The 26,105-nt window shown below is 43.6% G+C and overlaps 4 protein-coding genes and 1 long non-coding RNA gene across 10 annotated transcripts; all 5 read left to right on the top strand.

Moving 5' to 3' along the window:
* The first annotated feature begins 557 nt into the window (after positions 1-557).
* Positions 558-4,721, top strand: LOC6527424 (adenylyl cyclase X E). The gene is made up of 12 exons (XM_002088480.4): positions 558-731; positions 780-920; positions 977-1,136; positions 1,201-1,984; positions 2,040-2,140; positions 2,201-2,540; positions 2,599-3,049; positions 3,102-3,463; positions 3,520-3,614; positions 3,682-3,833; positions 3,888-4,032; positions 4,135-4,721. Exons 1-12 carry the CDS (start codon positions 621-623, stop codon positions 4,680-4,682), a joined length of 3,390 nt encoding a protein of 1,129 aa, XP_002088516.1. The 5' UTR covers positions 558-620; the 3' UTR covers positions 4,683-4,721.
* A 55-nt stretch (positions 4,722-4,776) lies between these two features.
* Positions 4,777-9,160, top strand: LOC6527425 (adenylyl cyclase X E). The gene is made up of 12 exons (XM_002088481.4): positions 4,777-4,967; positions 5,014-5,154; positions 5,212-5,371; positions 5,427-6,210; positions 6,339-6,439; positions 6,493-6,838; positions 6,896-7,346; positions 7,418-7,779; positions 7,838-7,932; positions 7,998-8,149; positions 8,205-8,352; positions 8,434-9,160. Exons 1-12 carry the CDS (start codon positions 4,872-4,874, stop codon positions 8,958-8,960), a joined length of 3,363 nt encoding a protein of 1,120 aa, XP_002088517.1. The 5' UTR covers positions 4,777-4,871; the 3' UTR covers positions 8,961-9,160.
* On the top strand, positions 8,973-13,497 carry LOC6527426 (adenylyl cyclase X E). 6 transcript variants are annotated; one of them, XM_002088482.4, is made up of 12 exons: positions 8,973-9,271; positions 9,323-9,463; positions 9,519-9,678; positions 9,827-10,607; positions 10,709-10,809; positions 10,864-11,209; positions 11,285-11,735; positions 11,801-12,162; positions 12,219-12,313; positions 12,380-12,531; positions 12,580-12,724; positions 12,802-13,497. In XM_002088482.4, exons 1-12 carry the CDS (start codon positions 9,170-9,172, stop codon positions 13,311-13,313), a joined length of 3,348 nt encoding a protein of 1,115 aa, XP_002088518.1. In that variant the 5' UTR covers positions 8,973-9,169; the 3' UTR covers positions 13,314-13,497. The 6 variants fall into 6 exon arrangements, 5 of the variants coding, with proteins under 5 accessions (XP_002088518.1, XP_015053691.1, XP_015053690.1 ...); XM_015198204.3 differs by lacking the exons at positions 8,973-9,271; positions 9,323-9,463 and having other exon boundaries at positions 9,559-9,678; positions 9,808-10,607; XM_039370526.2 differs by lacking the exons at positions 8,973-9,271; positions 9,323-9,463; positions 9,519-9,678 and having other exon boundaries at positions 10,522-10,607; positions 10,692-10,809.
* Positions 13,498-13,566: 69 nt separating this feature from the next.
* On the top strand, positions 13,567-18,210 carry LOC6527427 (adenylyl cyclase X E). The gene is made up of 12 exons (XM_002088483.3): positions 13,567-13,717; positions 13,776-13,916; positions 14,394-14,553; positions 14,613-15,384; positions 15,496-15,596; positions 15,659-16,016; positions 16,070-16,523; positions 16,578-16,939; positions 16,999-17,093; positions 17,156-17,307; positions 17,386-17,518; positions 17,574-18,210. Exons 1-12 carry the CDS (start codon positions 13,646-13,648, stop codon positions 18,134-18,136), a joined length of 3,363 nt encoding a protein of 1,120 aa, XP_002088519.1. The 5' UTR covers positions 13,567-13,645; the 3' UTR covers positions 18,137-18,210.
* A 960-nt stretch (positions 18,211-19,170) lies between these two features.
* Positions 19,171-23,753, top strand: LOC26536011. The gene is made up of 2 exons (XR_001454348.3): positions 19,171-19,401; positions 19,465-23,753. It is a non-coding gene; the product is annotated as an uncharacterized LOC26536011 (long non-coding RNA).
* Positions 23,754-26,105: the final 2,352 nt, after the last annotated feature.

Below are 26,105 nucleotides of genomic sequence, written 5' to 3'. Positions count from 1 at the left end.
AACATTTTTGCAGATATCAAAGTTGCCGCAGTGATTTGCAAAAACCAAGAAGGACACATCCTTGCCGGACATCGGAGGCTGTCTGCATCCGTCTGGCGAAGGAGCAACAACCGCAACCGGGTTTTGGGCCATGTGGAAAGTGCCAATCCCAATGCGGCGAACTGTGGGCTTGCAGGGTTGAGCGTTCGCTCCTACGAGGCCATCTAATCTGTAAGCATAAATTCCAATCATTTTGCAAATGGAATGTGCTGGCGCAAACCAATAAAACCGCAAAACACAACACAGCAGATGGCCGAGAAGCCGGAGAGCAGCAGACCTCCCGTCAAACTGCATGCGGTTTCAGGAATAAGTGAAATTTTTGGGACCGACATTGATTTTGCCCCGTATCCTGTGGAGATGTACTCTTTTAAACTCCTTTGAGACACAGTCTTTTGGTGTCCGCGTGGTCAACATGATATAAAAGTGGTTAAGCTCAAGGCATGACCAAAAACTAAACCTATTATTAGCAAGACTTTAAGAAAACTCATTTTTGAACCAATACAGAAGTTTAGAAAGCAACACAGCAAGCTTATTCCGTACACTCATTTTAAGTTAATTTACATAGCACACGAGCCAACACCATGAACTTTTCCAAAAGTAACGGGAGGAAATCGCCGTTCAGAAGAATGAGGCTTAAGTCATGTCATCTTGACTATGCTGACGAGCGCCTATGGGAACACAGTTACTTGAAGGTAAGCCTTGGTCCACCCTAATGCAGTTAACCAGGTGGTCGTCCGTAGGAAAAATGCAAGGAGCTAAATTTGGAGGAGGAGTATAAGAACTACCAGGTCCGTCTGATGATCAGTAACCTCACCATTTTCTACCTATTGTTTATAATTCTAAGCCTGAGCTTTATGACAATCGAGCTGCTTTGCGTGCAGGTGATATTTTGTGCTTAACCCACTAAGCTATTTTAGCCAAATAAACTCTCATGCAGCACTACAATTACGTCGTCGTTAACCTGACTGTCAGAGCATCAAACACTATCCTGGTATTAAGCCTGTTGAGCATTAATTTTTGCGAAAAACTTGTCAGTCGCCACAAATGGGTCATGATATTTAGCTCAGTGCTCTCGGTATATTTGGTGGTACTCACAGGTGAGTTTACCAAAGTATTTAGTAGTATACAAGTATTCACTTCACAGATATATATCATTTTCAGATATTGCACTAATCACGTATCACTATTACGTGCACAGCTGGCCGCTTAACGCCTCATTTGACGTCTTCACGCTCTGCATGATCTACATGTTCATGCCGATTCCCTCGATCAAGTGGGCTGCCCTATTGGCATGCTCGGTCAGTCTTATATATGTGGCCTTTTTCATGCACTCGCTCACTTTCAACGCGGTGTACACTGAGCGCGATAGTTTCGGCTACGATGTGATATCCACTGATATATTACACAACCTGGGCTTCAACATGATGGGCATTTTCTTTCGCATCATGAACGACACCATGGTGCGCGCCTCCTTCCTGGACCGCCATCAGTTCATCATGGAGGAGACTTGGTTGCGCCACGCCTTGCTCCAGGAATCGATATTGCTGGACAGCATACTACCGCCTCAAATTGCGAAACCCGTTCAGGAAAAAATCAAGAGCAAAATAACTCAGTCCGAGAACAACCCCGAACGCTATCTAATGAACTCTCTGAGGACAGAAAGCTTCATGGCCATACAAATTCATCCCGATGTCAGTATCCTCTACGCCGATGTCGTCAACTACACCCACTTGACAACGACTCTAACGGTGGCGAATCTGGTGAAGGTCCTGCACGATCTATACGGCAGATTCGATATCGCTGCCTCTAATTTCAAGGTGCAGCGCATCAAGTTCCTGGGCGATTGCTACTACTGTGTGGCTGGCTTGACTACTCCGGATCCAGATCACGCAAAGTGCTGTGTGTCCTTGGGAATATCCATGATTTCCAACATCCAGGAAGTTCGGTACGTTGGTTATTGTAAATGGGAAATAGGCCTAAAGTTCTTCACCATTCGACAGGGCTGAACGTGAACTGGACATCGACATGCGCATAGGAGTTCATTCGGGGTCTCTTCTCGCTGGCATTATCGGCGAGGCCAAGCTGCAGTTCGACATATGGGGTAGTGTTCACTAGTAGAGAGTAATTCATTTAATGTAATTACATCCAATTACATCGTCAGGTACCGACGTGGAGATCGCCAATCATCTGGAGTCCACTGGGAAGCCCGGTTACGTTCACGTTAGTGGACGAACGCTAAGTATGCTGAATCCGTCGGATTATACTATATTAACTGGCACGCAAAAGGCTCGAAAGGATCCAGTGCTGCAGTATATAAGCACCTATCTACTTACTGGCCAAGTGGCCCGCGAGTCAGTCATATCTTCAATTGGTGGATTTTTATCCGGTTCCTTTCTCGAAATAAGATCCATCGAGCGAATCCGGTCTGGCAGACCCAGTCAATCATCAATGACCGATGAGTTGCGCGAAGAGTTCCGGAATATGCCAGTTGGGGGCATTAAGTGAGTGTAAATCGAATGCTATATACCATTTAATACCACTTCGCATAATTTATTGTAGCTTTAACTCGGCCTGCTGCCAGAGGACCAGCTTGGACACTCACAAGAGAGCCCAGCGCGAGATCGGGATATTTTGTGCAGCGTTCAAGGACTCTTCTCTGGAATGGAACTACCTGCACCAGCCGGACTTCATCTTCAAGTCTTCGATGCTGCTGGCCTGGGGAATCGGGTGCTGCCTGATCTATATCCAGATAGTGACCAACAACTTTTCCTGCACCTCCTGCATTGTGGTCGACCTGGTCACGTTCTTCTTTCTGACTTCCTTGCTGTGCCTCGCGTGGTATAAAAACGTGTGCTGGTGGAAAAGTGGACGCTACGAGTTCAAAATCTATGGAAAATATAGCTGTCTCGCGTTTCACACCTTTGAAAAGATCCAACACAGTGTGTCTATGCGCATTACCGTCTATCTGGGGATCTTATTATGCTACTATGCTGTGATCTCATTGATAATGGTGAGTTTTAAACAATATCATTTATGCGTCGTAATGAGTTCTAAATTTGCAGTTAAACTGTGACCGCGACTTGTATGAGTTGAGTTACATTGAGAGCAAGCTCTACCACTACGAAATGGATCGGGATACCTGTTTCCATCCCTGGGTCTTCACAAACATGATTTCCCTTATCCTGGGCGTAAGCTACACCTTCGCCCGAATTCCATTCGCCCTCAAGATAATTATTAGCTGCTGCGAGACCGTTGCCTACTTGTTAATCGTATTTTTCCAGTTCCCATTCATCTTCCAGCACAGTGCCACCACAACTCCATTTATGAGGGCGGAAATAGCTCACTGTGTTCGGGTGTGCATGATGCTACTCACGATGTACGCAAAGGAGCGTCAGTCGGAGTTCAATACCAAAATGAACTATAAGTATGTTGTGACCCAAGATCTTTCGCTAATCAACTAAATCCTCGTGCTTTTAACAGGCTAAACGTGGATTTGCAAAACAAGCAAAAAGCGGCCGACTTAACAAACCAGTCCATCATAATCCTGCTCAATAACATACTACCTTCTCATGTTGGTTAGTTTTTAGGGAATGTTACCACAGAATGAACATTAGCCTTTGACTCATTCGCTTTCTTTCACAGTTGACCTCTATCTCAATTCATTGGCCAAGCACGAACTCTACTATGAAAACTACCGAATGGTCTCAGTCATGTTTGCCTCGCTCATCAATTTTCCAATGAACTTGCCCAGCCTTCGCGTGCTTAACGACATCATTACCGAATTCGATAGACTGGTAAGTTACTTTTAACGAATCCATTGGTTTTCTAATATTACCATGCGATCGCAGTTGGCTGCTTACAGGGAATATTACGTGGTTGAGAAGATCAAGGTCGTTGGTTGGACCTATATGGCAGCTTGTGGATTGGACTTCAACCTGGCCTCAAACATCCGCCAAAGCAATCACTTTCGCCATAGTTCGCTACATGTCGAGGGTAAGTGTGAAAGCTACCACATGAAAGTAGCCAAAGTTTTTGAATAATAAATTATACAAATATGCTTTCTAACTACTAATTGTAATCCAATCCTCATTTCAGTGGAACACGCTCGTAATCACAGAATGACGGACGAGAACTTCGACAGCGATTCGAACAATGATGAGGTGGTCTTCATCATGACCACCTTCGCCCTGGACCTGATGCGCACCCTTGCGGCGTGCAACCGGGCGTACTCGGGCACTCTCTTCGAGCGGTCCATGTCCAATGGGAAGATCTGCATCGGGATCTCCAGTGGTGAGATAATGGCTGGCGTGGTGGGCGCTTCTCAGCCTCACTACGACATATGGGGAAACCCGGTGAATATGGCTTCTCGAATGGAATCGACCGGGCTGACTGGACACATCCAGGTGACGGAGGAGTCGGCAAAAATTCTTCAGGAGTACGACATTAAGTGTATATACCGCGGCATGACCCTTGTGAAGGGTCGTGGTGACATACCCACCTATTTTGTGGGCATCGACGAGAACCTCAAATTTATGTCCGCAAAATTGGTCAATCGTAGTTTGTCAAGACGTTTCTCAGTTATGTCTTCACTAGATCCGGACAGCCTTAGGATGAGTTCTAGTCAACAGGAATCTAGCGAATAATTTGATATATTTTTTCAAGCATTTCCGAAATATATATTTTTGATATGTAACCTTATGCTTTTCAATCAATGTGCATGGAATATCATTCTATTTTAAGTCGGGATACGAAAAAGTTTCTAAAATCTTTAAGAACTTAGAAATACTAGTGTAGATATTATTTGTAGACAAGTTTTTTCAAATTTCGAAAATATGAACCGGAAAACAGCGTTTAAAAGGCCACTCAACAGGAAAAAATGTAATCTGGACTACACCGATGAGCGGCAGTGGGAACCGAGCTACTTAAAGGTGAAAAATCCCCAAACCTTGAGGATACTTAATGTTTTCTTCGTAGGCCAAGTGTAAGGAATCGGGTCTAGAAGAAGAGTATAAGAAATATCAGATTCGCCTTATGATCAGTTACCTCACCGTCTTCTTCCCTTTGTTTATATTCGTGGTTTTAGGCTGTGAAGTATTCCCATGGATTTTCTCTGAGGTAAGAGTTCAAAGGTGTTCTAGGTTAAGCTCTTCTAATAAACTAGCTTCTTTGCAGCAAAAAAAAATCATCTATTTCGAAATGGTATCGGCTGCAATTTTATTAGTTACTGTTACTGGCATATTGAGCATAAATTTCTTTGAGCGCTTTGTCCTTCGTCACAGGTGGGTAATGGTGCTCACCTCGATTTTGTCCGCGTATATTGTGGTATTAGTTGGTAAGTCTATTAGCTTTGACCCCTACTGTCATCCCTTACTGTCTTTAATTTTTAGATATATTCCAGATATTAGTGTACCATTTCAAGATCCACTGGCCTCTCAATTCAGCATACGATGTCTTCGTGCTCTGCATGATTTACATGTTCCTGCCAATTCCTTCGATCAGGGAAGCAGCCCTACTAGCCTCCTCTGTCTGTGCTTTATACGTTGGATTATTAATTTTCTTTTTAATGCAAGACGATGATGATATTGAAGAGATGGTTCATGACCTTACTACGGTTTGCGTCGCCATATTTCACTATTTGGGCTTTAACCTGATGGGGATTTTCTTCCGTATCATGAACGACACCATGGTGCGCTCCTCTTTCCTGGACCGCCACCAGTTCCTCAAGGAGGAGATATGGCTTCGACAAGCTCGGCAACAAGAATCGATGCTTCTGGACAGCATTCTTCCCCCTCAGATTGCAAAGCCCATCCAACATAGCATTATGGATAGGATCATGTCGTCCGAAAGCGACTCAGACCGCTTCCTCGCCAATCCCCGACGAACAGAAAACTTTATGGCCATCCAAATCCATCCCGACGTATCCATCCTGTATGCAGATGTGGTGAACTACACCTATTTGACGACGACCCTGACGGTGGAGAAGTTGGTAAAGGTCCTGCACGATCTATACGGCCGATTCGACATGGCTGCCTCTACTTTCAAGGTGCAGCGCATCAAGTTCCTGGGCGATTGCTACTACTGTGTGGCGGGTTTGGGGGAGTCTGACCCGGATCACGCCAGCATGGCCGTCGCTCTGGGGATTTCCATGATTGCAAACATCCAGGAGGTGAGGTATGTTTCCCATAACTATTGAGAATACAATCACCTATAAACCAAGCCACCAAATTGATCTTATGTCCGAAATTTATATTATTTTTTTTTTTATTTTCTCCGCATTCATATAACCCTTCTATCCGAAGGAGCTACCGTGATTTGGATATTGACATGCGAATAGGGGTCCATTCAGGAACTTTGCTTGCAGGTGTGATCGGACATGCGAAGCTGCAGTATGACATATGGGGTAAGTCTTACCTAGGTGTAAGTGGCATCTTGATCTGATAACTGACTTCTCAGGTCCCGACGTGGATATTGCCAATCGATTGGAAGCAACCGGAAAAGCCGGTTATGTCCACGTTAGTGGTCGCACCTTAAGTAGCTTGAACGTAGCTCAGTACACGGTATTTCCAGGAACGGAAGCAGCCCAAAAGGATCCCATACTGCAGAAACATCCAATGAGCACCTACCTTCTTACGGCCGCTCCAAGTCGCAACTCAGTCAGATCTGTGGAAACAGTGCACTCCTACGCCGAAATCAACATAAACGCCTTGGGAGAGTCCCGGAAAAGCGCGATCTTGAGGCCTACCTTAATGTCAAATGAGTTGCGCGAGGAGTTTAGAAAGATGCCAGTGGGAGGCTTCAGGTGGGTGTCAAAGGATATTAGAATGGTAACTAAATGAAAAATGCTAATTATGTGCAGAGTTCGATCGCCGTGCTGCCGAGATCCAAATGCGAGGGATGAGAAAGTCAAGCACGACTTAGGCATATTTTGTGTGGCGTTCAATGACTCGTCTCTGGAAAGGAACTATTTGCATAAGCCAGATTTCATCTGGAAATACTCAATGCTGCTGGCCTGGGGAATTGGATGCTGTCTCATCTACATCCAGGTGGTGAACGACAAATCTGCCATTTGTACAGAGTGCATCATGATCGACGTGGCTGTGTTTACCTTCCTGACTTCCTTGCTCTTTATCTCCTGGTTCAAGAAAGTCTGTTGGTGGAGAACTGGAGAAAATGACTCAATAGAGTATAGCAGAGTCAGCTGCATGCTGTTCAAGATTTTTGAGAGAATCCAGCACAGCTTCGTCGTGCGAGTTACCATCTATATTATTATAATTGTCAGTTATTACTTGGTGCTCTCCACGATATTAGTAAGTCTCAAGCTACTTAATAACTACTTACTTACACCATAGCGTTTACAAATTTTAACATTTTTTTTCAGCTTAACTGTGACAAAAATCAGTATGAGTTGGATGTCATCAATAGCAAGCTCTACCATTATGACATTGTTACCGACAACTGTTTTAATCCGTGGGTCTTCACAGACATGATTTCCCTGATCCTGGGCGTAAGCTACACCTTTGCCCGGATTCCATTTGCCCTCAAGATAATCATTTGCTGCTGCGAGGCCATTGCCTACTTCATAATCGTAGTCTTCCAGTTCTCATTCATTTTCCAGCACAGTGCCACCATAACTCCATTTATGAGGGCGGAAATAGCTCACTGTGTTCGGGTGTGCATGATGCTACTCACGATGTACGCAAAGGAGCGTCAGTCGGAGTTCAATACTAAAATGAACTTTAAGTATGCTTTGAGTGATTTTTCTACTCCTCAATAGAGTCAATTTTTTTCTTCTCAACAGAATCAATCAGGATTTGCAGAGCAAGCAAAAGGCGGCGGACCTCACAAACAAATCCATCAAAATTCTACTCACTAACATTCTTCCCTGCCATGTTGGTCAGTTTTTACCTAAATATTACCCCAAAGAGTACGGTTCTCATCAACAACGTTTTCACCCCCAGTCGAGGTTTATCTCGATTCAGTAGCCCATCACGAACTGTACTACGAAAACTATAAAATGGTATCCGTCATGTTCGCCATGCTCATCAATTTTCAAATGGATTTGCCCAGCTTACGAGTGCTAAACGATATTATATCGGAGTTCGATAGATTGGTAAGCCCATGTATGGGATTCATTATTGTAAGTAATCATTACCTTCCGAACCCAGTTAACTGCCTACAAGGAATATTATGTAGTCGAGAAGATCAAAGTCGTGGGCTGCACTTATATGGCAGCTTGTGGACTTGACTACACCCTGGCTAAGTCGAAATTTGGAAGCAAAACACAGGTTACTACTTCCTCTTTCACATCCGAAAGTAAGTACGCCGTCTTGATGTATTCCCAATTCCCAATGATGAAGAGGTTAAATCGATTTGTTCACAAATTCTTTCGTTTAGTGGAACAGGTGATGTACCGCAAAGAGTCCAAGGGCGTAGAAAACGACTATGATGAGGTGGCCTTTATAATGACCACGTTTGCCTTGGACCTAATGCGAGTGCTTTCCGTGTGCAACAAGGCATACGCGGGTAAACCCTTCGATCGGTCTCTATCCACCGGAGAGATCTGCATCGGAATTTCAACCGGCGAGCTAATGGCCGGAGTAGTGGGGGCTTCTCAGCCGCACTACGACATTTGGGGCAGCCCGGTCAATATGGCTTCCCGGATGGAATCGACAGGGCTGCCTGGACATATCCAGGTGACGGAAGAGACAGCCAATATTCTCCAGGAGTTCGATATTCTGTGCATGTATCGTGGCTTGACCTTTGTGAAGGGTCGTGGTGAAATTCCCACTTACTTTGTGGGCATCGATGAGAACTTGAAGTTTATTGCCTCGGATAAGAAGAACAGGAATAATTCAAAGCGTTTTTCAGTCTTGGCCTCTCTGGTGCCAAATACCACCTCAATTTCAAGTGAATCTAATTAAGACATTTTCAAATTTTACAGAAACAACTTTCGGTACACAACCTCTAATTAGATATTTTCAATGAGGGTCCACCTTTTATACCCAAAACAATTGTAGTTTTTAAATGAAAATAAGCTCTCTCCTATGTAAAATGACGGCAGTTGGCTTAGTACTCAATTGTCATACATACAATCATAAATACAATCCAAAAAAAAATACAATTTAAAAATATGAACAAAAAAAATACTTGTAAAACGCCGTACAGGGAAAGGTTTAGGCGATGTTACCTGGAATATACTAATGAATGCCTGTGGGAACTAAGTTATTTGAAGGTAAGGAATATGCTCAGATTTCAGGTTCTTGAATGCAACCGATATTCGTAGGCCAAATGTAAGGAGTTGAATTTAGAGGAGGAATATATGAAATACAAGATTCGCTTGATGATCAGTTACCTCACCGTGTTCTACCCCTTGGTGATACTAGTGATCGTAGGTCTTCAAGTAATCAAGTGGACATTTACAGAGGTATGCGTTTTTAGTTAGAACCCTGGGTGTTTTAACGTATCTTACCTATACGCAGTACAAAATTTACATCTACCTGAATCTGATTTTTGACGGAGGAACATTAATTTTAGTCACGGGCCTACTGAGCATTAATTTCTTTGAAAAATTTGTAAATCGCCACAGGTGGGTCATGACTGTCACCTCGATTTTGTCGGCATATGTCATCGTTATGGGTGGTAAGTTTAAATGCTACGGTTCCTACTATTTCAACGCTTATATGACAGTTACACCAGTCACTCGTAGAGTAATTGGGTGTACTAGATTCATTGAAAATTAGTTGATCTCTCACATGCACTGAACTACAGTGTTTTCTGTTGCTTTCAGATATAGCGCATGCTGCTTATCATTATTACCATTCCGACTGGCCTCTTAACACCTCATACGATGTCTTTGTGCTCTGCATGATCTACATGTTCCTGCCAATTTCTTCGATCTTGGCAGCAGCTCTGCTAGCCATCTCTGTCAGCGTTGTATACGTGCTATACTACATTCACTTTATAGTGTTTAGCGATCATAATATGGCAAAATATGTTTATGGTTTGGATATAGTATCAATCGAGTTTTTTCACTACCTGGGTTTCAATATGATGGGAATATTCTTCAGAATCATGAACGCCACCGTGGTGCGCTCCTCTTTCCTGGACCGATACCAGTTCATCAAGGAGGAGATTTGGCTACGCCAAGCTCGCCGCCAGGAGTCTTTGCTACTGGACAGCATACTTCCACCTCAGATTGCAAAGCCTATTCAGAAAAGTATAAAAGACAAGATCATGCGGCCCGATAACGACTACTACCATTTGGGTAGTTCCCGGACAAAAGAGAACTTTATGTCCATCCAGATTCACAGCGATGTCAGCATCCTGTATGCAGATGTGGTGAACTACACCTATTTGACGACGACCCTGACGGTGGAGAAGTTGGTGAAGGTCCTGCACGACCTGTACGCCAGATTCGATTTGGCTGCCTCCTCTTTCAAGGTGCAGCGCATCAAGTTCCTGGGCGATTGCTACTACTGTGTGGCGGGTTTGGGGGAGTCTGACCCGGATCACGCCAGCATGGCCGTCGCTCTGGGGATTTCCATGATTGCTAACATAAAGGAGGTGCGGTATGTTGATTACTAAGATCCCGATAGGCTTACAATCTATTATCTGTGATGTTCCGCATCGGCAGCACCATATACTTGCTAAAGTACCCTTTCGCCCACAGTGTGAAACGTTCTTTGGATATTGACATGCGAATTGGCGTCCACTCGGGAACTCTGTTTGCAGGTGTGATCGGCGAGGCTAAGCTGCAATACGACATATGGGGTACGACTCATTAGGTACGCCACATGACCCAAAACTTATTCGTCGCTCTTTTAGGTGCCGACGTGAATATCGCCAGTCTGCTGGAATCGACCGGAAAGCCCGGGTATGTGCATGTTAGTGGACGAACTCTTAGTAGCCTGAACGCTGCGGAGTACAAGATATTTCCGGGCACGGAAGCAGCCCAGAGGGATCCTGAACTGCAGAAACATCCGATGAGCACCTACCTCCTCGCCGCCTTACCATACCGCAATTCAGGTTTAGGTGATGGCTCAGTTAGGTTCGATCGTAACCTGGATCTCAAAACCGTGGGAACTAACCGAAAATCCCAGGTTTCGCAAGCAATTTCACTGTCCGAGGAGTTGCGTGAGGAATTTAGCAAGATGCCGGTGGGGGGTTTCAAGTGAGTAAGGATGGCAAAGGGAATAGAGAAAAATTAAAATTTTTCCAATTTTAATTATCTATCTACTACTCCAAGGTTTCGATTCCCTTGGTCGCGACGAGAGAGAGATTTGAAACACGAGAAAGTCGAACGCGATTTGGGCATTTTTTGTGTGGCATTTAAAGACAAATCTCTAGAATGGGACTATTTGCATCAACCGGATTATATTTTTAAATACTCAGTGCTGCTCGGCTGGGGAATCGGGTGCTGTCTTATTTACATTCAGTACGTGAACAACGCATATTTGTGGTATACGGCTTGCATAATTGACGTGATCGCGTTTCTCGTTCTGACTTCCCTGCTATTCATCTGCTGGTTCAAGAAAGTGTGTTGGTGGAGAAGTAGACAGAACCAGCACAAGAGTTACAGCAAACTCAGCTGTGCGATATTCCACATGTTTGAGAAGATCCAGCACAGTTTTGTCCTTCGCGTCACTGTCTACATGATGATGGTATTGTGCTATTACATGGTGATGTCCTTGACATTAGTGAGTTATGCAATAGCTTGCGCATACCGCATGCCTTTAATACAAGTATATTTGCATGTCCAAAGATCAACTGTGACCAAGACCAATATGAGTTGGACATCATTCAGAGCAAGCTCTTTCACTATGAAATGGATCCGTTTTCCTGCTTCCACCCGTGGGCCTGTACGAACATGGTGGCCCTGATCCTGGGAATGAGTTACACCTTCGCCCGAATCCCCTTCGCCCTCAAGACCTTCATCGGTTGCTCTGAAGCAGTGTTCTTCCTGCTGATTGTGTATTTCCAGTTTCATTTCATTTTTGAGCACAGTTCCACTACATGTCCCTTCTTGAAGCCTGAAATAGCACACTTCAGCAGGGTGTGCATGATGCTTGTGACGATGTACGCGAAGGAGCGTCAGTCGGAGTTCAATACTAAAATGAACTACAAGTAATTTATATCGCCAATACATTTTTTAACTCAGCTGAATTTCCTGCCGATCACAGGCTCAACTTGGATTTGCAAAAGAAGCAAAAGTCGGCCGATGTAACCAACCAGTCCATCATAATCCTGCTCAACAACATTCTTCCATCCCACGTTGGTCAGTTTTTAATGAATATCCAAAGAATAGCCCCAAGAATACATACTCTCCTTTTTTCCTTCACAGTCGAGGTATATCTCAATTCATTAGCCAAACACGAACTATACCATGAAAACTATCGAATGGTATCGGTCATGTTTGCCAAACTCACAAATTTTCAAATGGATTTGCCCAGCCTAAGAGTGCTACATGATATCATCACGGAGTTCGACAGACTGGTGAGCTATTGTATCGATTCTATTTTATATTATACCTTTCGATTGCAGCTGTATGCATACAAGGAGTATTACGTAGTCGAGAAGATCAAAGTCGTGGGCTGCACTTATATGGCGGCCTGTGGATTGGACTTCAGTCTGATCGAAAACCCTGATAGAAACTCGAAATTCGGAAGTGCATCCATGTCATCCGAAAGTTAGTACCAATGCATGACGACTCAAATGCGTTGCAAAGGTTTTCTAATTGTATATGGGTGTATCCGATTATTTCAGTGGAGCAGGTCCGCAGTCGTCAAGAGTCAACAGTAAGAGATAATGACCATGACGAGGTGGCTTTTATAATGACCACGTTTGCCCTGGACCTGATGCGTGTCCTTTCTGTGTGCAACAATGCTTACGCCGATAAACACTTCGTTCGGTCCTTGTCAACCAGTGAGATAAGGATCGGTATCTCGACGGGTCAGATAATGGCCGGTGTGGTGGGCGCTTCCCAGCCGCACTACGACATCTGGGGAAACGCGGTCAATATGGCCTCGCGAATGGAATCGACTGGTTTGTCTGGACATATACAGGTTACGAAGGAGACAGCCCAAACACTCGAGGAATTTGATATTCAGTGCACCTATCGCGGCTTAACCTTCGTGAAGGGCCGTGGCGAAATTCCCACCTACTTTGTGGGCATCGATAATGACCTAAAGTTCATATCCAGCAAAACCATTAGCCTTGTGGAAAGACCCGTAACAATACATCTAAGCCATGACCTGCACGGCACCAAGGAAAGATAGAAATTGTTTGTTTATCACAATATGGAAATCGAATCGCAAGTGCATATTGTTGGCTACGTCTCTCAGATTTTGAGTTCGTAGTCAGTCCGTGGCTGAAAAATTTGAGCAAAATTTGAGATGCGTAGCCATACAAAATGACTTGAATCTTGTACAAATTATTTGGAAAATACATATTTATAATACCCTAAAACGTTTTTGTCCCAATTTTCGGAATGCTTTGCAGAGATTATCATGTTCGTTTTAGTAAAAGAAAAACCTTGTTTAAGTAGGCTAAGTGAGCAATGTTCTGTTTGCTCTGCTGACACCCAGGTAAGATAAGCTTATAAATCAAAATGCCTAGCGTCCAAAGAGTTTGTCAGCTCGATTATGCACGGGAACGCATGTGGGAACCCGGCTACCTCAAGGTAAAACATGGTGTTACGAGCTACACACAATTTTATTTAATAAATCTAAATATTCCAGGCCAAGTGTGCAGACTTGCGCTTGGAGAACGAGTTTCGATTGTATCGGATACGCCTTTGGAAGAGTTACCTACTCACTTTCTTTGTACTGCATATTTTCGTGACCAGTCTGCACTGTGCCCTGCTTTTAGCCACAATTGAGGTAAGAACCGCCTTACTTTGCCAAAATTTCAGACCGAAAGGGTCACAAAATGTTTAAAAAAACCATGGAAACCATGGTAAGCGCCGAACTTAGTGGCTTTGCTAGCTATTAGTAAGCCTTGACCAAGTTTCTAAATGTGTTCTTAAATTCCAACAGATAAATCAGATGAAATCCTAAAACAGCATGGCTGTTTGAACTAGCTAAGTTAACTAGCATTCAAGATGTATCGCAAGCACAGTCATTTAATAGTAATGTGTAGTTAGTCTCAGGGCCTGTATGAGTAGGACCTCCAGACCCAAAAGCCGACGAGCTAGTGCCGGCAAGTACAGCTCCTCAGAATCCAAGCACTTCATTCGAACGTTATGAGCAACTGATATTCGAGGATTCTTCTTACATTTTGTTATTTTCTATAACATCTTTATTGCTTATTGTTATGGTACTGTATTATTAACATTCACCTTATTGCACCTCCTGTAGCGCCGATCAATTATCTATTTTGATGTGGCCCTTTCCATGGGATGCGCGTTGGTGCTTATACTTGTGCTGAGTGTTAACTTCTGCGACGAATTTATAGCGAAGCACACGTGGTATATGTATGCCAGCTCGATATTTGCCTCCCTGACGTTGGTATTCGCTGGTTAGTATTTGGTTATCGGCATTAGCGCAGTGACTTCCTATCCAAGTGTATTCTTTTAGACCTAACTGAATCAATATACCACACCTATGCGCACAACTGGTTACTGGGCACATTCTACGACACATACATAATATACATGATATACATGTTCCTGCCGATCCACTTCATAGAAGGGGCAGTCCTGCTGGCTCTGTTGGTGTCCGGCATCTATATACTGTACTTTGTGATCTTCATTGCCCGGGGCTTTGTGGAGTTCATGGCAGCACTATTCTCAGTCGGCGGTATGTCGGTGGACATTGTGCACTACCTGTGCCTTAATCTCGTGGGCATATTCTACCGCGTTATAAACGACACGGTGGTGCGCTCCTCCTTCCTGGACAGACACCAGTACATCAAGGAGAAGATCTGGCTGCGCAACGCCCGGCTGCAGGAGAAGCAGTTGCTGGACAGCATCCTGCCGCCTCAGATTTCGCTGCCCCTGCAGAAAAACATTCAGGGCAAGATCGTAATGGCCAGGCAAGGCATTCACTCCTGGACAGCCATGGAGCGCACAATGGCCATACAGATCCATCCCGATGTCTCCATCCTGTATGCAGACGTAGTGAACTACACGCAGTTGACCACCACACTGACGGTAGAAAAACTGGTAAAGGTGCTGCACGATCTCTACGGCAGATTCGATATGGCTGCCTCCCGCTTCAAGGTGCAGCGCATCAAGTTTCTGGGCGACTGCTACTATTGTGTGGCCGGTCTGTCGGAACCAGATCCCGATCACGCCGACAACTGTGTTTCTCTAGGCCTTTTCATGATCACCCACATCATGGAGGTGCGGTAAGTTCAGTGCATTAATGCACAAATGTGGAGGATGTATATACTCGTAAATATTCACTTATCTTTTTAACTTCTCAAATGTTCACTGCGGTTCCTGGTCCCCATTTTCAGGAGCATGCACAGCTTGGACATCAACATGCGCATAGGAGTTCACTCGGGCAACCTGTTTGCAGGGGTCATCGGGGAGGCCAAGCTGCAGTTCGATATATGGGGTAACTGGACAGTGCGAACTATGGTCTGCTGTTGGCTACAACTGCTTCCCGATTTCTTCTAGGATTGGATGTTACCATTGCCAATGCGCTAGAAGCAACTGGAGTGCCGGGAGCCGTGCACATAAGTAGTGCCACTTTGAACCATCTGAATGTTGATCGCTTTGCGATTGAGAATGGACCTGAAAAAGCGCGGGATCATCCCATTCTGAAAAAATACAGAATAGGTACATATACAGTTCGAGAAGACTTTCAAGTGGATGACGAAGATAGTGACGAGTTTCTTGGCGAACTACATGCCCTCTCCCTGTGCGACGTGGGAGCACAACCAAGACTGAGTGAACCTGCTAATCAAAATATTCGGGAGGTTTTCCAGGAAGAGTTGCGGGAAGAGTTTCGCAAAATGCCGGTCAGTGCTTTTAAGTAAGTACGCAAAGAGTCATTCTTTGAACAACATATAGTAACATTAATCACAGTCCAAAACGGATATTTGGCATCTGTCGATTCAAAACGGAAAAAGAAGTGCCTGCTCACCAACAGCTCAACATTTGCCTGACCTTCAACGATCCGGCTTTGGAAAGAGCCTATCTGAAGCAAACCGACTATATGTTCAAGTATAGCATTATTCTGAGCTGGTGCGTTGGGTGCTCCCTGGTGTACATCGAACTGATGGACACCCAAGTTGTATGCCCCTCCTGCTTCATTTTGCCAGCCCTAGTGGCTATATTACAGGGCATCCTGACCTTCATCGCGTGGTACAAGAAGTATTGCTGGACCAGATATGGTCAACACAGCGTGCCCCATCATTACAACCGTTTCAGTTGCTTTATATTCAAAGTCCATGATAAGATCATCAACAGTCTGCCCATCCGCATCTGCATATACCTCTTCCTGGTGATATCGAGTTTTTTCGTTATGTGCGTAATTGTGGTAAGTGGTTAAACAACTTGGAAACAACGTTAGTACGGTGAATCCTTGCACCAGATGAGCTGCAAACGCGAAGATTTCGAGATGGCTTATATCGAGGAAAGACTCTTCCACTACGAGCAGGAGGCCAAGATATGCTTTCATCCGTGGGTGACGACCAACATGTTGTCCCTGATGATTTGCTTAACCTTCACATTCACCCGCATACCCATCATGGTGAAGACAGCAGTGGCCATTCTGGAGACGCTCGGATATATGCTGCTGGTTTTTTTCCAGTTCGATTTCGTCTTCCATCACAGCGTTACGACAAACCCCTCTCTCAAATCCGAGTACGCCCATGCCCTGTTAATTTGCATCACCTTCCTAACAATGTATGTGAAGGAGCGCCAAATAGAGTTCACCAACAAAGTAAACTTCAAGTGAGCTCCTCGATATAATTTATATACATTTGAATTGTTGCTCAATCGAGTTTTCTCAGCTGGCGTGTTGATCTGCGGAGAGAGGAGAATGAGGCCAGCCTTACAAATCATTCGATCATCATTATCCTCAACAACATACTGCCATCTCATATTGGTGAGTTTCGAGCTGGTAGATTGGATACATGTATATGGATATTGACATAATATATTTGGTAGTGGACGTGTATCTTAATTCTTTGGCCAAACATGAGCTCTACTACGAAAACTATAAAATGGTCTCTGTCATGTTTGCCATGCTAATTAACTTTGAAATGGATCTGCGGAGCTTAAGAGTGCTCAACGAGATTATTGCCGAATTCGACACCTTGGTATGGTTCTAAATTTCAATTTCGATTTATACATATGGATTTAAGGGAAATACTTTAACCTAAATATCGCATTTTTAGTTGCTGTTCTACAAGGAGTATTACACGGTTGAGAAAATCAAAATCGTCGGATGCACGTACATGGCGGCGTGTGGACTTGATCTCAACTTTGCCGGCTCCTGTAGTACAAATCGGAAATCGGGCACACCTTCTGGTAGGCATTTATCTCATGAAAATTAAGTAAACTCTATAGAAGAAATACGTTACAGAAAACATTGAAAGATCCAGCCGAAGACTTTTGTTCCTAGACGACGAGAAGGAACTTGAGGAAGTGGTCTTTGTGATGACCTCCTATGCGCTGGACATGATGCGAACCCTGGCCAAAAGCAATGAGGTGTACCAGAACATTGCTGGCGATCGGAATATTACGGATGGAACCATCGCCATCGGCATTTCCAGCGGCGAGGTGATGGCCGGCATTGTGGGTGCGTCGCAGCCGCACTACGACATCTGGGGCAATCCGGTTAACATGGCCTCGCGAATGGAATCAACGGGGCTGCCGGGACACATCCAGGTGACGGAGGAGTCGTCCAAAATTCTGCAAGACTTCGGCATTTCCTGTTCATATCGCGGACTGACATTTGTAAAGGGACGTGGCCAAATTCCTACCTATTTGGTGGATATTGATGAGAACCTGAACTTCATTTCAAAGGTGGCCTCGCGACTTCCCAGTCACCAGGAGCGCAGCACGGTTATATCCATGCAGTCCACCTATTCTCATCCTGATAACAGTATTGGCAGCATGTCCAGACACACTTTTCAAAGCATTTAAGTCCGTTTTTTCGTTGGATATAAGTTTTATGAGTTTCTTAAATCAACCTTAAAATAAACGAATACTCCTTTCTATATGACGATTTATTTTCGGTACTAGCTCTTTAAAGAGCTGCTCAAATGTCTTTTATTGCCCGATCCGGAAAGTGACATGCATTTTCCATTCGAATTTCGAAACATAATTAATGATTTTGCCATGCCTATCCATTAAAAGTGTCAAAAGCATGAACAGAGCAAATCAGAAGCCTGCTTGCTAAATGGATTTTGCCTCATTCCCGCATTTTAGTTTTAATTGAATTAATACCAGGCCGTGTTAAAATTTTGAGTGTCAAGTGTGCCCACCGGATGGGTTGAAATCCCTTTTCTCGCAACCAATTAAAAGGTATTTTTACAAGCAATTTGGAAAATATGATGGAGCCGACAGATGTGGAAGGTGAGATCGCATGCCTTTGATGCTGATGGTGCTTGTCATTGTTTGCTGTAATTGACGAGTTTTCGCCGGGATGAAACATCAAAAAAGCACGACAGCACGGAAATGCAAAAACACGCTTTAGAGAAACAGCCATTTCCGGTGAAAGCCCCCAGGATTCGGTGTCCCTTTCCGGTCCGCAAAGAGTTGTTTTATCTGCACGGACACGGCACTACTCCTTTGACATGTAAAACGCTTTCGACCAACTGCATCCAGTTGGCGTTCGAAAAAGGAAGGCAAAACCATGTTGGCTCGTGTTGAGAAGAAAAACTCGATTCTCGGTTGCAATTAAAAAATGCATGCTGATTCCAAATGCAAATTAAAATGTAAAACTTATCTACTCTGAAAACAGGCGAGTTGTATGACAACTATTTGGTGGCACTTCAAAGGAGTTTAATAGTTATACTTATAATTATTAAGTTGTTATTAAGTTGTAAGTTTTTAAGTAAATCTTCGTATAGCACTTTTTTTCCCATTTAAGTTTTAGCTATAGGGTACTTAAGCCTCGTTGTATGAAACGTACTCTTTATTGGTCTCTGATTGTTTTGTAATGAGTGACACATTATTTGTGAAAATAATGCGGAAAAGCATTCCGCTTTTGACCTATTTTAACGTTGAAGGGGGTTAAGCAAAAAGTCCAAAAAGACACGAATTTTAAACTGAGTTACAAAACAAAGTTTGTAATTTGGCAAAGTGCATCAATTTCAATTAGAATAAAATAAGTTGGCTTGGGACCAAATGGAATATTTCGATATTATTTAGTTTCCTATTTAAGCTTTAAAAATAGGTGTAGCGATGTGAGTCAACTTTAAACCTGTGCTATAAACCCAATGGTATTATTTTTATTCACTATATTTTAGATGCAGTTGTCGGTTGAGCCACTCTATGTTTTGTAGCCAAATGATTACTTTGAGTGCGAGTGTGGTAGCTGGAAATGAAGACCAATTCTGGCACACTCAATAACAAAGCGAAAAATGTTTTCATGACAAAAACCGAGAGGCAAAAAAAAAAATACAAGAACGCAATCGAAATCGAGTTTTATTCTCAGGCCATTTGCCATTCCCAGAATCCAAACTAACAACATTGACTCAAGTCCCAAAAAAAAAAGATGGAACTGAAACTAAACCCTCCCAAGCTAACTAATCTTTTTTCAGGGATTTCCTTTTTCCCCCTTTTACCCATTTTACCAGTTTTGTGTGTGTGTTGCTGCCAATCCGAGCGACCAAAACGAAAATGTCATCATCAGCAGAGCTTCGGTCAGAGAATAGTGGAGAAAGCAAACGGACTGGGAACTATACACGTTTATATATATGTACATACATATATACTGCCACTCAACGTAACTTTTTATGTGCAACATAGCAGAATGATTGTGTTCCGTTCCAGAAATATCAGCACAACAAGCACGGCAACAACTCCGGCCACAGCAACAACATCTTAAGCCGTTTCGCATAAAATTTCACACACCATTTTAGCCAAGTGCCACATTACCTGCACACAAGATGGGACTCGACTCGCCCCCTGCCTCGAATGTCCTGTGAACCAAACCAAACCAAACCAAGCCAAGCCGAGCCAAGCCAAGGAGAAAGAAAAATAAAACGTTGGAAAAATGCTGGAAAACACGAAACTGAACGTAAAAAATACCTTTTGACACATGCAAGCAGAACCAAATGGGGGCGTGGCCAGAGCCAAAAGTGTTGGCCAGCTGAGCAGAGCGGGCGAAAAGGCTCAAAATCGGCGGACAGGCAAGAACTGAAATGGCGCCAGCCAAACGAGCTGAAAGGAAAAGGAAAATCTTGAAAATTGCATTTTAAGAAGAACTTCGTGTGGCTATCAGGAAAAAATCTATAAAAACACATACCTAAACATGTAAGGGCTTATATAGCCATGTATATATATGTACATACATCTGTGGCAAAATCCGACTGAATGCAGACGAAATGGAAAAAGGATACAGGGAAGCTCAATCTGGCAGTGACTTGGGGCCACAATAGCCATTCGGTTATCCAGTCGGTCAGCAAAGCATCCAGGACCAATCCAATACAATTTTAACGGTAATGTGGTCCAAAAGCAAGCGATGGCGAAATTGATATGGCCACCAAAATGGTGAACAGTGAGCATTCACATTTAGCTGAGGTACAGATGCAAACGAAAGCATCACGTATACGCCCCATAAACAGTGACGCTAAAAGTATCCGAAGGGCGGAATGGCTCTGAATGCCCTTGAAACATTGTTCGAATTTGCATTTTAAAAATAAAACAAATATAAAAACGGGTGGGATGTTATTTGGCCGTGGAGATCACATGTTTTACTGGCAAAATTAACTTTATTTATTTATCCCGTTAATCTGCTTGCAATAATAAATATAATATACAAGTCTGTAAGTACGGATATTTGCGAAGATAAAAAAATAATCTACCATGAAATGCCATCTTGTTTGAGTACCAAGTGCGTTGCCATAGCAATTTCCACTTCCACTCCAAGACAACCAGCTCTGGCAGAAATCTAAATCCTGGAGCGCGAAAACTGAGCGCCAACACAGAACTACAGAATTATGGCAGCAAATTGCAAACAAACAAGCAACAAACAAGTGAATCACCTTTAACGCTTCCTATGCACTTTTTGGTCTTTCGCCCAGCCACTTCGCCTCTATCCTTTTTCCGGCCAAAGGATCTTGGGCGCGTCAGGGGTGGGGCCAAGGGGTAGGCGCGCCGCACAATGGGCAGGAGGCGTGGCAGGTTTTGTCATAACTTCCACAGGCTTCGGGCGCAGGGAAAGAACGAGGAATGACAAAAACTGCACACAGAGCTAGCATCAGACAGGTTGAACAGCTAAAGACCGAGACATGCATGTCAAAGGACAAGGAAATCTATGAGTGTGGCAGATACTACACAGAAAGAAATAAGTACCCGATGGCCGCTTGTGAGGCGATTGGAAAATGGCACCTCTATTGATAGAAAAGCCTTTCTAAACAAAATATACATTTATCTTTTTCTTCTTTTGTAAAGAAAAAATGATTACAATGAAATTCTTTTCAAATCTTCAAATTTTTAATGCAAATCTCAATTTCATTAAAGAAGTATCCCTTCTTTCGCAGTGTGTTTTCGAGTGTATTTCCGTTTGTGTGCGTTGCTTAACACTCAAAAGCGGAAGTAAGCGGCATGTGCTGCGGTCGAGGATGAGCGGAGTGAAAGGAGTGAAAGGAGCAAAGGGAGCCAAAGGAGTGAAAGGGGCCAACGGGAGGGAGAGTGAGGCGGGACAGGAAGCAGGCTGAAGTTTGTTTTCTTGCGGCCTCGTGACTGGCACTTCTGTCTGCTGCTGCTGGTGCTGCTGCTGCTGGTGCTGCTGCTACTTCTGCTGCAGTGACAGCAAAAACCAAGAAGAGACAGCCGCACGGCAGCCCACGAACTCGAAGATGGCAGCAGGTGGAGGGAGGGATAAAGCCGGCAGGACGAAGGTGCTGCAAGGCAAACGGAACAGGACAGGTGTGCTGTACGCTGTACGCTGTACCAACCGACACAAAAATATCACTTTAAAGTTTGCCACTGAGTCCTGTCGTCTGTGTTGGTTTTTGACATGAAATTGCATTACATTTCACACGGAAACAAGTTGGGTGTTGCAATGAGTTGGCTCTGCACTTTTGAACATTGTCTTATTTTTGTGCCAACTGTCGTTTGGTTTCTCGAGTGAAGTGTACAAATTAGTTGCCCTTGTCACAGGCAACAGAAACAGCAGAACAGCAGAACAACAGTAACAACAACTCACTCTTGGCCGGCATCCTTAAGCTACTTTTCATCGATCCGCTCAGCAATTACGTGCAGCGTTCTCTCTACGGAAACAATTTATCAGACTGGGCAAACGAGCCAAGCTGCTTTCCTCGCAGCCGAAGGAAACAAAAAATCGAGAGAAGAAACACGAAAACAAGGACTCCGGCCACTTTTACCAAGCAGAATGTATGCCCAAAGTGCATGGTAAAGTAAATTTTATTTAACGGCAGCAACAAACAAACAAAGTGGAGAACACTTGCACCAGGAGTTATGGTTGGAAATTTGAGATACTCTTTAAGAATGCCACTGCTCGAAGGCAAGAAATACTTGGAAAATGGGTTATTTTCGTTTATAATTTGGTTCCCCGTTTTCTTATTTAATTGCAAACAAACAGTGGCATAGGACTTAGGATATTGCGAATCCTATCCTACCGATGGGTATTATTTATTACTCATAAACCAAAGAAAAATGTATATTTTGTAGACTCCACTTACCTTTGAAAACCAAGGTCCCCCAAGCAATGTGTAGGTAAATTGGTGTGTCCAGACTTTAATCAACTACCGACTAAACGGGGCCTTGAACTGCGTGGGTAAAGGGCCAAACGGCAAAGGAAAACACGACCTGGGGCCAATGAACCATATTAGGGAACGCCCACGCCGGGAATATATGCAGATGTATATGGGTATGTAAAAGTACTATATATTGAATGGATCGCAACCCGTGCCAGTGCACTCACCTCATTCGGTTGCTGCCAAATCGTCACATCATTACTTATAGTCCGGCAAAATATAGTGCTTTGTGTCGGGCTGAGCCTAAAAATAGACTGACTCTGGCCAAATTGAAAACGTTTCGGCTAAAATGCACTTAACGAGCCAGCCTAACCGCGCAAGAGATCCAGCTCCCCAGATCCCCTGATCCCCGCCAGCGCCTGGCCATTGACTGACAGGCTCCAGTGTTGAAATTTATTGTGCTAAGCAAACGGCCAATTTACCAAACTGCAATTGTCGGCGGAAGCGCAAGAAGAAGTAGAAGGAAGCATTGTCGGTTGCAAGGAGCTGGAAAGGAGGTGGAAGGTGGAAAGAAGTGCGCTGTGTCTAATCGTTGCGCTAAATTAACACGTATACGCCATGTGGCTGGCCAGGATTTCTGTCTGCTTGGCAGTCGCGGAGATTCGGCTTCGTTGCTTGCATTTCTAGGCGGTGAATGTTTTTCTTTTGCAACTCTTTTTGAGCACGAAAGTGGAGTTATAATAGCGTACACTCTAAATCCTACTAATTAGGCACAATATACACGAATTTGAAGCCAGCTCGATTATAAAATATATGTACATATGTGGGTCTGGTGATTAAAACAACAATTAAAGTTAATTATAATGAGTTAAGTTATTTCAGTTTTTATTATCGACCCTTAAATATTGTTGAAAATAAATAAATATGAGTGGTCTTTTGTCCTTATATGTACATATATCGATTTAATGTACTGATTTAAGCGGGAGTACCGGATATTTTATAGTCGAAAACTTGCGCCATTTTTTCCGTGGCAATGCTCACGTTTTATGGGCCACAATTTCACAGTTAGCCAAGTTAGCCAAGTGGAGGTGCCAATATTGTTGTAAACTGCTGATAGTTGCCGCTGCTGCCTGTGTTGCCGTTGCCAGGCAAAGTGCAATGCGCCAAATGCGATTGCCATTTGCTCTGCAGCTCTGCAGCTCCGCGTTTCGGTTTTGCCCTTTTTCCCAGTAATTTTTCCCCAGTTCCTGGCGCTCCGTGAGGAGTCCTCATTTCAGTTTCATTTTTATTGCATTTCATTCCCTTTTCGCCACTCGGCAGCAGCAGCAACAGCGGCAGAAGCAGCGGCAAGCGAAATGCGAAATACATTTTTAGTTTTCTAATCGACGCGCGTTCATCGCATAAAAATAATGCAATAAACGATAATCCAAGCGAAGCCAGCTGCATTTCTGACTCGACTTTTGTTCGCTGTTTCGATAATGTCTTGTTTATGGCCAAGGGCCGGAGGGGTGATCCTGGGTATCTGTGCAGGAATGATGGCTAATATCGGAATAGCTTGTCTTGGACTGGAGAGGAAAGTACATTTAATCGAGAAATTGCTTTTCGCTGCTTTGTCACATAGCAAAAGTTGCGAAGAACACTTGATTAACTTTAACCAATAAAAGGAGACTTTTGTATAGGATACTTTTGGAGAATGATAGGAATATATTACGGCATATTTTTCAACACTTGCAAAGGAGGTTTCTGAGTTTTCCCTGATATTTACATATTCCAATATTCCCCACATAAATGTAAGAAATCTTATCAAGCAAATAATGAAATGAAAATCTTAAATCGCATTAAAATTTATTCAATTTAATTGGAATGTGAAGCAGTGCCAGCTCATTTGCATCGAAATAAGCCAATTGTCAGTGACATTGAACTCCGTTCGGCGTCAATTTGCTTCGCGATTCCCCCACGGAAACCAAATCGAGTCCCATTTCAGCTTAAAGTTCAGTTCGCTGGGGCATTTGAAATTCATGGCGCATTTAATGAACTTTGGCGACAGCCATCCAGGTAAGAGGCAAAAAAAAACACGGCTCCAAAAACAGCTGAGAGCCATTTCCAAGGAGGCTGGATTCTGCGAATGATAAACGGCTCGTCTGATAGAGCTAAGCAAGTTGAGTTTTAGGGGAAGGTGGGTGCCATTTTTTTCGGCAGTTGTTTCTTGTTTTGTTGGCCTCAGTTCGCTACGCGAAATTTAACAACACAATAAAACACATCAAATAAATTTGCGCTGAAATTTTGCTTATCGGCGAGGCGTGGCAGGGGGATTTTAGGATGTTTTAGCGGGAGATTTAATGGCAAGTTGATAAGCAGACTGCCAGGAGGAGTCGCTTTAAACTCATGGTAATAAACTCGGCGGGCCGTAAAGCTGTTTTGAAAATCTAAATAGACTTGCCAACTTGAATTTATTTCCCTACTTCGCGGCGAAAAGCGAAAGAAGGAGTTTGGTCCACAGAAAAACAAAGAAAAAAAATAATTTTAAAAATTCGGAGAGCAAAAACAAAGGCTAGAAATAATACCGCGGCATGCATAATTTCGAATGCTTTTTCGGCGTCGAGGCGGCCACATTATGCAACATTCCTTTCAGCACAGACCCAAAGCAACCCAACCTCTTGCCATTATACTCATTATGATAATACAAACGCTCAGCGCCACGGCGATATGACCAAAAGGGGCGTGGCTGGGCGTGGCGGGGCCAGTCTGCGTGGGAAACTCCACGGTCCTCCACGGTCAAAGCCCACAACAACAATTAAAACGTTATTAAGCGACTGACGGGGAAGGGAAAAAAAAAGAATTATGCAAGGATGGGCGAAAAAGGAGTCGCTGAAAAGGCAATGGCGGACCACAGAAGAGATACAATGAAAGGTAGAAAAGCTAGAAACGAGCAGCAAATAAATGACAATGCGGTAAAAAATGTTAGTGAATTTGTGGCCAAGGATGTGGACAAAGGCTGTTCTGCTAATGAATGTGTGGGCTAAATGGAAATGTGCATTTTTTCGTGTGTTAGGGAATAGGTACAGTGAGAACTAGCGAGAAGGTAAAATCAGAGGCAATTCAGTTATTTATTTTCTATAAGTCACTTTTACTAACAAGGATTTTTTCCCTTTTATGCTAAACATAAACTAATAATAATTCATTATATGTATGCTTTAATAATACGTGAGACACTTTTTAAAAGT

Source organism: Drosophila yakuba, chromosome 2L (genome assembly GCF_016746365.2).
Source record: "Drosophila yakuba strain Tai18E2 chromosome 2L, Prin_Dyak_Tai18E2_2.1, whole genome shotgun sequence".
NCBI lineage: Eukaryota > Metazoa > Arthropoda > Insecta > Diptera > Drosophilidae > Drosophila > Drosophila yakuba.
This window is presented reverse-complemented; position numbering and strand designations above follow the sequence as displayed.

Bases quoted from the DNA above. Each gene is read 5' to 3' on its own strand.
- LOC6527424 (XM_002088480.4), top strand. From the start codon at position 621: ATGAACTTTTCCAAAAGTAACGGGAGGAAATCGCCGTTCAGAAGAATG. The intron at 3,050-3,101 runs GTGAGTTTTAAA...CTAAATTTGCAG, and splicing joins CTGTGATCTCATTGATAATG to TTAAACTGTGACCGCGACTT. The intron at 3,615-3,681 runs GTTAGTTTTTAG...TTTCTTTCACAG, and splicing joins CATACTACCTTCTCATGTTG to TTGACCTCTATCTCAATTCA.
- LOC6527425 (XM_002088481.4), top strand. From the start codon at position 4,872: ATGAACCGGAAAACAGCGTTTAAAAGGCCACTCAACAGGAAAAAATGT. The intron at 4,968-5,013 runs GTGAAAAATCCC...TTTTCTTCGTAG, and splicing joins GGGAACCGAGCTACTTAAAG to GCCAAGTGTAAGGAATCGGG. The intron at 6,839-6,895 runs GTGGGTGTCAAA...AATTATGTGCAG, and splicing joins ATGCCAGTGGGAGGCTTCAG to AGTTCGATCGCCGTGCTGCC.
- LOC6527426 (XM_002088482.4), top strand. From the start codon at position 9,170: ATGAACAAAAAAAATACTTGTAAAACGCCGTACAGGGAAAGGTTTAGG. The intron at 10,608-10,708 runs GTATGTTGATTA...TTTCGCCCACAG, and splicing joins GCTAACATAAAGGAGGTGCG to TGTGAAACGTTCTTTGGATA. The intron at 12,725-12,801 runs GTTAGTACCAAT...CGATTATTTCAG, and splicing joins TGCATCCATGTCATCCGAAA to TGGAGCAGGTCCGCAGTCGT.
- LOC6527427 (XM_002088483.3), top strand. From the start codon at position 13,646: ATGCCTAGCGTCCAAAGAGTTTGTCAGCTCGATTATGCACGGGAACGC. The intron at 16,940-16,998 runs GTGAGCTCCTCG...GAGTTTTCTCAG, and splicing joins ACCAACAAAGTAAACTTCAA to CTGGCGTGTTGATCTGCGGA. The intron at 17,519-17,573 runs GTAGGCATTTAT...AATACGTTACAG, and splicing joins GAAATCGGGCACACCTTCTG to AAAACATTGAAAGATCCAGC.